Below are 15,478 nucleotides of genomic sequence, written 5' to 3'. Positions count from 1 at the left end.
AATAGACTGTAAACGCAAGCAGGAAAGGGCATTTACTGCGGAATTTAATGGACAACTGATACTAATCCCCTAGGCACTTACTTCCACAGTAACTAATCGAGATTTGTTAACACCACACTGTTAATCATTCAAATCAATACGTGACATGAAAATTCAAATGATAAATTATATTTGTTATATATTAGCCCTTATAAAAATTTATCAACTGAAATTCCTAAAATGCCAATATATATATAATTCTTTTTTTATTTTATATTTCCTAATTTATTATAAAAGCATAAAAAGAGGGAAAAAAATGTTTATATTTTCATAAAATATCAAATAAAATTTAAATATAATGCTGATTAAAAAACATAACCTAAAAAAATTAGTTTAACTTCTTCTCTTTTGCAAATGAAATGAATCTATTTTTGTTTTCAATAATAAAGTTACTTTCAATTAATTACAACAGTTTTTAAATCATTAAATAAAAAACCTTTGAAAGGTTTTAAAACTTTTATATTGTCTTTCGAAATCAAAAATATTTATTTTATACGAACAAGATGTTAATGATGCCAATGATCCTCAAGAAACGTTACTGCGCTTGCGCTACAACAACTTTTTCATTGGAGGAATAAGGCGCTCTTATTCAAAATGCTTTAATTTAACAAAATATTTAAAAAAAAAAACAATTTAAAAACTTGTACATTTATTGTTTTTATGTTTATTTATAATGTTTTTTAATCAAAAAATAAATTTTCATCAATAATTTTAATATTATTACTATTAAGTGCGAATAATTTTTAAAAACTCATTAAAAAGCATGTATTTGTTTATATATTTATAAAATAAAAAATAAAATTTAAATAGGAAAATTATAATTATATTTAAAAAATCTGGCGATAATTAATAATTTAACTTATTAATTTATTTATAATTTATTTATTTATTTATTAAGATTATTATATTATGATGATTTTTATTAAAAAAATAGCTATTTTAATAGTTAGCAAAATGATTTCTACTGAAAATTAATTTCAAAATAATTAATTAAAAATTAATGTTAAATAAAAATTATTATAACTGTACATAAGAATAATACATTTAGTACTTAATAATATTTTTTTTTATTGTTTTCTAAATATTTTCTTATATTAAAGCAATTTAAATATGAGCGCCTTTTTTCTGCCAATGAGAGAATAATAGTAGCGCAAGCGCAGTCGGGTTTTACGATCGTTGGCATCTCTGGTGCTATTGGCACTACTGATTGACTTCATAACGTTTCTTGTCTTTTTATTTACAACACAAGCAAATTGATGTTTTTTTTTGCTATTATAAAGCATGGAGTAGTATAAAGAAACCGAACGACGTACATTGAAAGTGGACCAAATTTTGGTAACCGCTTAGTGTCATGAAAATACGTAATGGAACACAAGCGCTCTCGTGGGAAGTATGTAAAACAGTGGGAAAAATTAGAAGTACGTTGAACATAACCAAAAAATACATTGCTCCTTATTTTTAAAACTTTCACAATGGCTGACTGTCCAGCTGACAATGAGTTTAACACAATCAGTAGCGCTGGTGTTCCATTCCGTATTTTCATGACACTAAGCTGTTACCAAAATTTGGTCCACTTTTAACGCAGATTTAACATGGTCGTTCGGCCTTCTTATACTACTTCATGTATTAAAGGTAATAATTTTTATTTAATCATTTGTAATTAATTGAATAAGAATTCAGAAAATTAATAAATACAAAGATGTGACACATGTAAATTTGTTTTTGATCGCAAAACAGATAAAGTAAATCGAAATTAATTTTTTAGGTTATGTTTCTAAATTTGATTTTGTGATTCTATTTTAATTATAAACAATATTCTCTAAATTCTATAGCATTTTTTTTTTTTTTATAAATATAGTTTTCTTGATTTTGAAATATTCTTTGTTGTGCAATATGATATTTTTGTTCATCAGAAAAGGGTATTTGTTTTTATTTCCTATATAGATGTTTCTTTATGATACTGAGGTTAAAATTGACTATTTGTATACGATAATGGATATTGTAAAATGTATGGAATTTGATAAAAAAAACTTACACTTGGTCGGCCGAGGCCGCGAGGAGTCAGCTGCCAGGGCACTGCTGGGAAGTCCTTCCCCCAAGATCCGTTATCGAACGGGTTTTCGCCAATGTGTCCCTGAAATTGAAAAATAAAACTTCAAACACATTTCCTTATTTTGTGAATTAAAAAAAAATTAATAATTAATAAATAAACATAACATAACCTATAAAATTTTATGAAATCTTTTAACATTGTACTCTCTAAATCTGAATTAGTAAAAAAGTTTACTAATTTGAATAAGTAACTCACTTTTTGCTTTTCAATTAGTAAAATTTTACTAATTATTAGTAACTTTTACTAACAATTAGTAAAATTTAACTAATTCTAAAGCAAAAAGTGAGTCACTAATTTAAATTAGTAAACATTTTTATTAATTCAGACTTAGAGAGTAATTGTTAATGATACTAATAATTAATAACTAAATTAACACAACATAACCTATAAAATTTTATGAAACCTGTCAACATCATAACAACAAGTTTTGAAACAATAAACATATAAAAGAAAATTAAAAGTTCCAATTTTGAACCTCCCTGAATCAGTTATATATATATGTTAAAACAGAGATTTCAAGAGTATATTTACAAATATAATTTTTTGTCTATATTTTTATTTTCTTTATATCCAAATGGATTAGAATATATACATTTTCTACATTTTCAACGATTTCAAGAACTCTGACATAGCATATTATATTGTGTGTAAACAAGAGCTAAATGCATTTTCATGTCCGTTCTTCTCGATTTTCTATGCACTTGCTTTGTTTATATATATATATATATATATATATATATACGCATTTGAACGTTTAAAGAGAGGAGCGTGTTTCCACGAATAAAGGAACTGCATAATACGCGTTAATTCAGTAAATATTATATATATCATACCATAATAGTGATATGTAATTTTTATTATAGTTCTGAACTGTATAGGAATGGAATTTTATTCGGACGTCCTAACCTAATTGCAACAAATAGTCATTTTACAAAGCAGGTGCGAAGCAAAAAAAAAGTGTCGCCCATGCCTTTAAATTTCCTTAAAGTAAATAATAAATTTTTTTACACCTTATATATTTATTTATATATAATTTAAAAGACAATAATTTAATTGTATTTAATTAAATTTATAGTTTAAAATAATTTCACTAATAACAAATATTAGAAGATGATAAATATTTCAGTGCCCCTTGTTGTTACGTGTCTGGATCAGTAATTGAGGTTAGTTTCACATTTTATTTTGACAGCAGAAGAAAAGGCTGAAAGTACTCTTTATCAGCAAAAGTCTTCTGCCTTTAAAATAATATAATAATGATAATAATAACAATAATAATAATAATCATAATTAATTCTATCCATGTTTGGAATTATATTGATCCTATATTGTTAATTAGTGCCTTTTCTGGGTTCTTCGAAGTTAGATACTTTGTTCTTTTTTCAATTTTTTCCAATTTTTTTACAATATAATATGTATATATATATTTAAAAAAAAAGAATTTAATTTTTTTTATTATAAACATGACACTTTAAACAAACTGTAACCTCGTAAAAATATACTTTATAGACAATAAATTACGTCACTGATGAAGGCTCCCATTTGAGCAGAAACGTCTGACAATTTTTTTAAAAAAGAAAAAGGTTTCTTTATTTGATCCTCACGCCAATCTAATATTACAACTGAACTAATAATGATAATAATAATAATAATAATAATAATAGAAATTAATTTAAAAAAATCGAATTTCGAGTTGAAAAAAAATTACTCTCTTGAAAATGACTAGTTTCTGGAGAATAACCCATATATAAATACAAAGACCTTTTTCGAATGTTTTATGCCAATTGTGAATAAGTTTTGTGCAAAGTGCGTACGACGTGACTTTGCTGCCTAATGTCATTCGTCGTCGTCGTCGTCCTCCCTTCTACTTTTCTCTCCTCTCTCGACTTTACACCCCATAAGCTTTATTTTTCTTTTAACTTTTGCCTTTAACCTAAAATCTCCCAGCGGCAAGGTGGCACGCGCATAAATCACGCATATAATGAGAATACTTCTTCTTCGCCCTCTCGGTCGCAGACGCATCCCTTACGGGACGGCTATTATATATTTTTTTTTTTTTATTTCGCAAAATAAAGAGTCACGAAAAAAAAATCGATAATTTCAGACAATTTTTATATATGAAGAAAATAATGTAATCAATCTCATAAGTATTATATATATAGGGTATTTATTTCACGTGAGATTTTCATTTAAAAAATATTTTTTTCACTAGAATTTTTTTTTTTGCGAAATTTTAATGAAAAATAACGAAATACGTATTTTTTTAATTTGATAAAAATGATGAAAGTTATGATTTTTTTTTAAATTTAACTTCGTCATAGAAGCCGAATCACTTTGGTTTTGAGAAAAATCACTTTTTGGACTTAATTTTTTACATAGATGTTTCGATTGTAGTTATGGTACTTTTTTTAACAACATATTGGAACAAATTTCATATACAATATTTATTATTTGTTACTATGACAGAAAAAAACGTATTTCAAAAGTAAACGCGGCTTCTATTGACGACGTTAAATTTAAAAAAATCATAACTTTTATAATTTTTATCAAATCAAAAATTAATAAAGAAAAACGTATTTCCTTATTTTTCACAAAAATTGCGAAAAAAAATGTTACAGTTAAAAAAAAATTTTTGAATGCAAATTTGGTCATTTTAGTAAAAAATTGCTATATTAACGACAATGTAAAAAAATTGGGAAATATTTTTCAAGTTTGAAAAAAATGGGGCGTGAAAAATTAATAGTCTTTAGAAAATAAAATTGTATTTAAAAAAGTTTTTAAAAAGTACGAAGCTGAAGTATACGCAACGTTTATGATAAACGATTTTTAAAGAAATAATTTTTTAAATTGAAAAATTCTATAATTTTTTGCATAAAAAAATATTTTTTTATAATTTGTTGATTAATGAAAACTACCAGAAATATTTTTTAGGCAAAAAATTATAAAATTTTTCATTTTAAAAAATTATTTCTTTAAAAATCGTTTATCGCATAAACGTTGCGTACTTCAGCTTCGTAAAAAGTAGAGTAGTTGGGTCGGTTGTAACTAATGTTAGATTAAATTATGAAAATTTTAATATAAATTATTTTTATTATGTTTATAAATATTTTTTGAAAAACAAAATACTAAAATTAAAATTATTCTAATAAATTAAATATATTTCTTTAAATATAATTTTTAGACTCAAAATTAGTCACGCCCAACTCGCCCTAAATATAAATGAATATATACCTATATAGACATATTAAGTGAATATATATATACGAAATATTTCACAATTATTATTCGAAAAGTTGTTATTGCTCTAAATAGAGAGAACGTTTTTGTAGAATAAGACGAGAGGCCATTAAATTTTGAGGCCTATGAATAGAATATACGTCTAAGTAGTTATAATACAGCGGCATATAATCGTATTTTGGCTCGATGAAATCAAACTAAATTCGATAAGAAACCTGTGCTGCGAGTGTGCGGAAGTCTCGTTTACTGCCAACTCGAGTGCTAATAACTTCTAGGAAGATTTAATGTAGGACAAAATTTGTAATTCCTAAATTTGATTAAAGCATTTTCTTGAATAACGAATCGTTTTTATATATGCGCTTCTTCTTCTTCTTCTTCATTTCGTGCTATAATAACATTTTAGATATCATACACTATACACCTTATTCATTTATACTAATTTAATAATAATTTATTAATACAAGAATTTATTTACCGCCTACATTTATTTCTTTAATGTAATAAATTATTTTAATTACGTGAAAAATGGCACAAAACAATTTTCACATTCTTATGTTAATATTATTTTTTGTTATTTTTAAATAAATGATTTTACATTACGTAGCGTAATTAATTATATAATTTTTATTAATACACTGAAACAAAAATTTATTTGATTCAAGTAATCGTTTACTTGACTATTATCAAATAAACATCTATTGATACAAAAAAATTTTTATTTTAACCAATAAGTTTTTTATTTAAAACAAATACCATTTAATTGACTCAAATAAAAATTATTTGGTTCAAATAAATATTTATTTGATAATAATCAAGTAACCGTTTATTTGAATCAAATAAATTTTTTTTCAAATTATTTCTTTGCGTCTTTCACTCAAACATATTTAAGTTTAATTCCAATAGTTATGTTATGTAATTGCTTAGAATGAGCAAATTATTTGTTTTTGTTGAGAATATATACACACATTTATGAATTTTACGTCGTATTTGCAGTCCCAGCTCAGCATCAAATAAATATATGTAAAAAAAAACTCTCAAACAAAATAGGCAAATAGTTAAAATGACACCTCGGGTAAAGATTGTATACATAATGTATAAATTTAGTTTATATATTAGACATCTAAATAAACTGACGTCGTTTCTACATTATTTATATATATATATATTTATATATGGGCGAATCCACGTGAAATTTACCAGTGACCTTTTAAATACGCATAAATTTTTTTTTTTGTTCTTTATTGGAAAAAAAGGCAATTTAAAAAAAAAATAAAAAAATACCCAAACCATTTTCTGCAAAGTGTCACAATTCGAATGTTCCACTTATTATTGTACAATTTGGTTGGTTGCGATTGTCGCCATTTGCCAACTACCGCACCCTGCTCTAGTAAAAATTTAGTAACTTTATTGTTAAAATTAAAAGTTACTATAAAGTTACTAAATTTTCACTAGAGCAGAGTGCGGTAGTTGACGGGAATTATGATAAATGACGAGTGGGGATTTTGGCAAGTAGGGACGGGGCGCAATGGCAACCAATTATTTATTGTCAATAAGATTTTCACATGATTCTTAACCTAAAAAAATATTCTTCATTTACCGTTCAGAGATGATTTTACTCTCTAAATCTGAATTAGTAAAAATGTTTACTAATTTAAATTAGTGACTCATTTTTTGCTTTAGAATTAGTTAAATTTTACTAATTGTTAGTTAAAGTTACTAATAATTAGTAAAATTTTACTAATTCAGAAGCAAAAAGTGAGTCACTAATTCAAATTAGTAAACATTTTTACTAATTCAGATTTAGAGAGTAAGTTAATATTTATTCTGTATGTATCAAATATACTGTATTTTTACTCATATCGCACAATATCTTAATATTGCCAAATGACATTTGTTAACAAACAGGGTTGGGAAGCAAGAGCCTAAAATATGTTCGTCCAAAGCAGAGTTGGGTAGGATTGAAATTTTGTCCAACAATAATTTTCGGAAAGTGTATCTCACTGTTTAGGCTGTGTTCACAATAAAATACAATTAAATATGTACACTTTCCAAAAATTATTGTTGGACAAAATTTCAATCCTACCCAACTTTGCTTTGGAAAAACATACTTTGGGCTCTTGCTTGTCCATTTATAATTACGAAGATTAATACTAAATATTAACTAAATAGCGTCAACCTAGTTATATTTATATTTACAACATTTATAATAAATCTGTATTCAAATTATAATTAGTACTTAATGTACGAAAGGGCATGACCCGTCAACATTCTAAATAAATAATTAAATTGTTGATATTCATTTGTGCCATAAAAATAATTAAAAATTTTCAAGTATTGTGATTATGAACTAACCCTAAATCTGCTGTGACAAACATATAAAGAAACGTTAGTGTATTTTTATTTATCTCCAAACAAATTTTTTCTTCAACTGCTTACAATAAATAAATTTTTGCTTTTCTGTTTCCTAAAATTTATACACAGAGAAAACATGGTGTTATTTTTGTTGCAGCTAATTTTTTTGGAGGGTAATTTATATAAGGGTAAATTTTGTATTTTACCTTTGTTTAGTATAATTATAATTGACATAAACAAACATTACAAATTTTTATATAAAACGTCAACTTCAAACATTAACCTCTCCAACCCCAAAAATTTTAAAATTATATAAAAGTTTCGTGATAAAAAATGGATGTAAAATAACTGTATAAACTGAGTAAATTGCAGTAGACATTTTGGGTATAATATTATTTATATTATCTTTCGTTTCTTATAGAAATAAATTGTGATAAAAAGTAATTTCTTAACTATTACTGTTTTCAATAATAGATATTTTAATTTTTCACAAATAAAAATCGCCGCATATTAATGTATTAATTAATTAATATGAATATTCTACAAGTTACTTTTAAAACCAAATTCATATAAATTGAGAGATAAATAATTAATGTTGACTTTAGTTTTTTAAACCAAATTTTGTTAAAATGGAGAAATTTTATTGATTCTAAAATTTCATCATAGAAAAAAGGTAAATATTTTTTTAGGAAAGTGGTAAATAAGTTTTATTTTAATTTTTAATGGCACATTATAATTTTAAATTACATTTATATATATGATGTAAATAGAGAACAATTTTCGAAAGGTTATAAAAAAATATTGTATTCAACATACAATGTAAATTTTAAAAAAACAAACATTTAATTAAATTATTTATTTTTATAACATTATAAATATTCAATAAATTAATTATATTAAATAATAACAAAAATAAAGTTTGTTAATCGCAATTGAAATTATGTCAAATCTAAGAGTGAAAACTATTTTATTATAAACTTTTGTTTATATTTAATTGCATTCAATAACAGTTCTAACCATAAAATTATTGCAACCTGAATTCAAATTAAACATTTGATTTTCTCTTAAATAAGCTAAAAATTTTTCATTTAGAGTAGGTAAAATTAAAATTTCTCCAATTTTGGTGTCAAAATGATACCAACAAGATAAAATTTGTTGCATACATTTTTAACACCGAATTTAATGTCAAAACAACACCCAGTTTTTTCTGTGTAATAAAATTAATTTTAATACTTAAAAATTCAGTACAGTGAAGAAATTAATTAATAAACTTATCAATGAGAGCAAGTCAACCATAACAGTTTTACTTTGATACCAATTTAGGTATCAAATAATGATCCTAATTTCCGCATCATTTATAAAAAAAAATGATCCCAATATTTGTAACAAACAGTAATTTAATTAACCTATTTTGTTTGACACAAGACACAATTAAAAAGTTTAGTTAATTGAAATAAAAATTTCTTTCATTCTAATAAATGCATAAAATTTATTTACAATTAACAGAAACAAAATTTTTATGAAATGCCTTTTTCTTCTTCTTTGAAATCATAAAACACGAAAAAAAAAAATTCTGATTGTCAAAGGATGCGAATTTTATGTTTGAAAATAGAGTATATATGATGTGTCACGTCGCGTCGCCAGTTATATAGAGGGAAAGGCGCATTTAAAATTCTTGATGCGGTTTGAAGAAGGAAGTTTCCTTACCTCGACTCTCAAAGAGTGCCATGAGGGTTGTAATTGGCAATATCTATCGAATTTTACTATAAATCTCAGAAACCCCCAAGGAAAGAGAGAGAGAGCGAGAGAGAGAGTAAGAAAGAGAGGGGGAAGACGCAAGTAGACAGGCCAATATATAACACAAGGGCTAGCATACCATGCACTTTACGATTTATCTTATCTTTTGAATTAGACTGCAAGGTTGTATAGCTTCTTCTCAGGTCGAGAGGCCTTAGTATACAACTTCGTTCGACTTGACTGCATATCCAACTCGATTCTAAAGTACATTTTCTATGAAGAATTTTTAATTTATTTTTTAATTTTAATTTTTACCACTTAGCTTGTAATTAAACTTGCACGTAGAAAAGAGTCACGGATGCAAAAAGCTTTTTACTGAAAATTATGGGAAACTCGAATCTATGTAAATAAGATAGAGCGCTAACAAGGATTATAATATACTTTGACAGTTTACCGTTTAAAATTTTTAAAACTGTTTTTTCTGAATTTTTTTTTCTTTTTGCATTTTAATCATAAAAATTTTTCAATTAATATTGAACACGTATTTCAAATGAGGTAAAAATATTTTTCTATAGGTATATCGTTTCAGAAATATTTTTAGAAGTTCATTCATTTTTTTTTAATTTAAAGATATAAGATAATAACGTTCTTGTTAAAAGTATAATTTTAAGTTTTTATTAATTTGATTTTGAAAATTTTTTACAAATCACATTGATTAAAATTTTCAATTTTTTATGTTTATAAAATATTTTCCTTCATTCAAAATTATGTTTTTAATATAATTTTATAAATAAAATTTCAAATATACTTATTATTTCAGCTTAAAATAATAAAATATTCTCTCATTTTACATTGAATCGTGAATTTCAAAAAGAGCCAACTTAAAAAAGCGTAAGTGTCATTTTCGCATAATCAGTGATAGTGAAAATGGCCCTTATGGTTTTTAGAGTTGTACCCCTTTTTAAAATCCACGATTTTTTTTCGAATTTAATTTTTTTTAGCAAAAATCTCAAAGTAATTTTATCATAGTAATATAATGACGTTTAAAAAATGATGTCGAAAACCTCGATCTGCTTGAGGAATATAATGCTAGCGTTATATTTGCAGAGAGTCATTTGCATATGTCAGACAAAACGTAAGCATAAATGTCCGATAAACAATCGACCACTAGCACGATTTTATAAGCTAAACACGTGCGCGCATATTAAGCCAGAAGCACAAATAACTTTTTTATTTGTCAAAAGCCCATCTTAAAAAAAAGTCTTATAACTTTATGTGTTTCAATGTAAATAATATTTAGTATGTGGAAAAAAAAAAAATTTTCATATATAAGAAAATGTTGATTTCAAAATTTCATATATTTTTAGCAAACTAGTCCTTGTGAAATTTGATTATAAATATGTTTATATTGGAATTATTATTATTATTAATTTAATTATTATAATAATTATTTATAATTTTTCCTTAATTGTTTTTTATACATTAAAGAAAATTGTTGTTATATTATTTTGTGTAGTTTTGATACTGAGTCGAATTTTCAATAGGCAAAAATTTCAATAATTTTCCGAAACATCACTTATACTGATTTTTATTTGTAAAAATTTCTGTTTTGATAAAATTTTTAAAAAGACGAATTTAAAAAAAATAAAATATTTATATTTATTTTATATTATATTTATATTTTATGCTATATTTGATAGTATTATATGTATCATATTATTCATTATTATTATATATACTATATATTTGAATATATTAATATTTTATGTTCATGTAATTTAAGCTTACAAAGAAAATTACTAGCTTTTAAAAAAAATGTATTGATTTACTACATTCAATTGAATTAATATTACAAATTGTATAATAACATTCTATATCCGTTGTGCATAATAGATTCAACATAAAATATAAACATAGTAGAATTTTTGTCTGCAATAAATTCCAATTGGTTCAATAATTTATTTATACAGAAAAAGGGCAATAACTTATGTATATATTTGTATATATGCATGAACGTCTCATCTATATGTAAAAAATAGCATAATTTTCTAGACGGAATTTTTAATTATATCGCACATAAATTAATTTCCATAATTATATACAAATTCTTTTGTTATTCGTGTTCAACAATTATTGATATTGTTACAATATGTATGGAATGCAATTATTGATACTATTGGATACATACTTATATATATATATATAGCGATAGTATTCTAATCTTTGTGCTCTCGTGAGGTTACGATTAAAGCTTAAAGACTCGTTATATATTAATAATAATAAAAGTTAAAATAAATTTAAAAAAAAAAATATTTGTCACGACTTATTAATTATGTGATTATTCTTTTTTTTATTGCTTTTTTTTCTTTAAGTAAAAAATAAGAATTATTATTTATTTAACTAATATTTATTTTGATAAGTATTTTGAAATTTTGCGCCATTATTTAAGTTGGCAATACCGTTCCTGCTGTCAATACACATGTTTTCATTTTTCTAACCTAAAAACATCTTTCATTTTATAACGCGATTATAAACAGGTTTTCAATTAAAATTAAATACATGTTATTTCCGTATAGTAATTATTACCCTCACAGCACCAGATATCCTAGGATATTCCAAAAACATCCCTTGGATATCCTAGGGATATCCCAGAGATATCCTAAGGATACTTTAAGGATATCCAAAGTAGCGGCGGTTAGGATATCCTAGGGATATCCCAGGGATATCTAAGGATGTCCCTAGGACGTCCCAGGGATATCCTAATTATTTCCCCGGATATTATTAGGATATCCTGCGGATATCCTTAGAACGTCCCAAGGATATCATCAGGATGTCCAATTACGTCCTAAGGTAACAGCCCAGATTTGAAAGATGATTGACAATCACGGGAAACCTATTTGTATCAAAAAATCGCTATCTCCAATAGTCAAAATTTGAATCATAATGATATCCTAGGGAGATCTTAGCGATATTTCTAGAATATTTTAACGATATACCAAGTTTATCCCAAGAATATCCCCACGATATCACTAGGATATCCCTGGAATATCCCAGGAATATCCCTTGAATATCCTCAGGATATCCCAAAAATATCCTACGTAACGGCGGTTTGGATGTTCTGAGGATATCCTCAGGATATCCTAGGATATCCTATGGACGTTTTCAGGATATCCTACATTAGTTTAGGATATCCTCAGGATATCCTACATTAGTTTAGGATATCCTCAGGATATCCTTTTGTTGTGAGGGTATACTTTATGTAATTTTGCAAAATTATTTGTTATTTCACAATATTTTTTGTTACATCTCATTATAGCATCTGCATCAAAATGATGTAACAGCCAACTTCATGTTACTGAAAATGAATCTAACGCACGGAAAGAATATAGAAATATAGGTTATATTCTACATTGTTTTCATATTGGTAGTACTGCAGAATCTTGTAAATTATATATAAAATAAATTTTAAAGTAAATTATATTTAGAGATACACGAATATTGAAACATTCACCACTCAGAAAATTCAAATGACGATAGCTCAGAGTCAAATAAAGATATTTTAAAGTTTCAAACTGCATTTTAAAGGGTAAGAATAGCAATTTTAGATGCTGTAACGACCTTTTTGAAAAATAGTTATATCTTGATGTTACACGATCTTAAATGTGGTGAAAAAAACGTCTTTTTTGCACTTTTATGTTAGAATATCTCGAAAATCTAACGCGCTGGGTCAATTCTGAGATCAGATTCAGATGCAGCAAATCAAAATACTTCGAAAAAGTTTCTTAGTTCTGAAGTAAGCCAAAATTTTGTCGGCCTCTGTTCACGGAGAGAAATAGATGGTACGGGGTACTATTTAGATAGTATCAGGTATCATATTTGATCTTACATATGAGAGATTCTTTTTCAATCGCCCCAGCCCAAAAAGTCAATGTTCTGGGATTGGCTTCATACTTTGGTAAATTGTTGTCCTATATGATAGTAATAAATTCCTAAAATATAAACTAATTAAAAAAATATTTGAAGAAAGTAGAGGGGGTTGAAGTTTTGACGTTAAGGGTAACATTGTCATTTTCAAATCCGTTTAACTATGACAAAAGTTAATGGATTTTAATTTATCTATAATGAATTTTATTGCATTTTTCACGTACTTTTCAAAAATGTATACGAAATTTAAAAAAAAAAATTTTTAACCCCTTTTTTTTCAAAATCAACCCTTATTTTTCGATTTTCACCCCTTCGGGAATTTTTTTTTGTTTTTTTTTTATTTTCATTGGAAAGCTGAGGTTTTTTCCCATGAGCTATGTAAATATGAAAATGGGACAACAATAATTTTGTGAGAAACATAATATTAAATTAGGCGGTGCCTACCTAAATCCTCAAAGATGATCTCCAGGTACACCCCTTATCGGCACCGCCTACTTTAATATTCTGTTACTCACAAAATTATTGTTGTCCCATTTTCATATTTACATAGCTCATCGGAAAAAACCTCAGCTTTCCAATGAAAATAAAAAAAAAAAAAAAAAAAAATACCCGAAGGGGTGAAAATCGAAAAATAAGGGTTGATTTTGAAAAAAAAGGGGTTAAAAATTTTTTTTTTTAAATTTCGTATACATTTTTGAAAAGTACGTGAAAAATGCAATAAAATTCATTATAGATAAATTAAAATCCATTAACTTTTGTCATAGTTAAACGGATTTGAAAATGAAAATGTTACCCTTAACGTCAAAACTTCAACCCCCTCTACTTTCTACAAATATTTTTTTAATTAGTTTATATTTTAGGAATTTATTACTATCATATAGGACAACAATTTACCAAAGTATGAAGCCAATCCCAGAACATTGACTTTTTGGGCTGGGGCGATTGAAAAAGAATCTCTCATATACGGACAGGAATCTAGATTGTACGGGATACTATACATATTGTACGGAGTACCATCTTGATTATAAAGAGGGTAACATAACCTCACTTTTTTAACATCTAGATGGTACCGAGTAGCATATAGATTGTACCGGATACCATCTACTTTTTACCATCTTAAGATCATAATTTCTTACCATCTATTTCTCTCCGTGTTATTATTAATATTATCATCATTATTTTTATTATTATTATTATTAGTATTATTATTATTATTAGTATTATTATTATTATTATTAGTATTATTATTATTATTATTATTATTGTTGTTATTAAAATTTTATAAAAGTCTTTTATGTTATTCTTAGCGAAAAAAAGTTGACTCAGTGCACGTTAGATCTGCAACTGTCTGCAATTGAAATTTTCAAGCTTAGGCCTTGGAAGTTACTATACATACATAGATACATACACACACATATATATATATAAGTGTGTTATTTATGCAGTCACAATTGTTTCTTGTATGCGTTATTCGTGGCGTTAATCGTGCATGTACCCAAGCACGAATCATGTATAAGTAACTAAAATGCAGCGCATGTATAATGAATAAGTTGTTTTGTTTATCGTCATGAAAGTACATGTATACCGAGAGCCAATATTGAAAGTGTGATTATTGTTTCCGCAAAAATAAAAAAAAAAAAATATATATATATAATCAATATTTATAATATTAAAAAATAAAAAAAAAATTTGTTGTCCTTACCAATTAAAAATATAAAAACCAGATGTATTTTTTTCCATAAAAATGATAGAATTGACAAAATTCTGTATTCATTATTATTATTATTTTTTTTGCATATGTCTGGAAGGCAAATTGTATATATTTTTTTTCCCATCAAATGCTTAAAAATATGTTTCAATAGAAATAATAAATAAAAATTTTTAAAAAATAATTACAAAATTTTTTTTTAAATATTAAAAAATATCGTTTTTTAGAAATAAAATTTCAAATATGTTTTTGAGAAAACATTTTTATAGTTTTTTTTTATAGAAACTAAATGTTAGTTTCTTTATTTTTTTAACGGATATTATCATTTTTTTTTTGTATAAAGAAAATAATTTTTAGAATATGTTAAAAGA

At 25.3% G+C, this 15,478-nt stretch overlaps 1 protein-coding gene across 9 annotated transcripts in view; it reads right to left on the bottom strand.

Annotated features, from left to right (window-relative positions):
- The window catches only part of LOC127285903 (forkhead box protein P1), a 426,402-nt gene that overhangs the window by 242,038 nt on the left and 168,886 nt on the right, over window positions 1–15,478 (bottom strand). For all 9 annotated transcript variants that reach the window (XM_051312187.1, XM_051312131.1, XM_051312122.1 and 6 more), the window contains exon 3: window positions 2,075–2,173. In XM_051312187.1, coding sequence (XP_051168144.1) covers window positions 2,075–2,173 — 99 coding nt within the window. The remainder of the gene's footprint in view (window positions 1–2,074; window positions 2,174–15,478) is intronic.

Source organism: Leptopilina boulardi, unplaced genomic scaffold, assembly GCF_019393585.1.
Source record: "Leptopilina boulardi isolate dan_hultmark-lab unplaced genomic scaffold, ZJU_Lbou_2.1 LbouV2_121, whole genome shotgun sequence".
Classification (NCBI taxonomy): domain Eukaryota; kingdom Metazoa; phylum Arthropoda; class Insecta; order Hymenoptera; family Figitidae; genus Leptopilina; species Leptopilina boulardi.
Note: the sequence above shows the minus strand (reverse complement) of the source record. Positions and strands in the feature narration are given on the sequence as shown.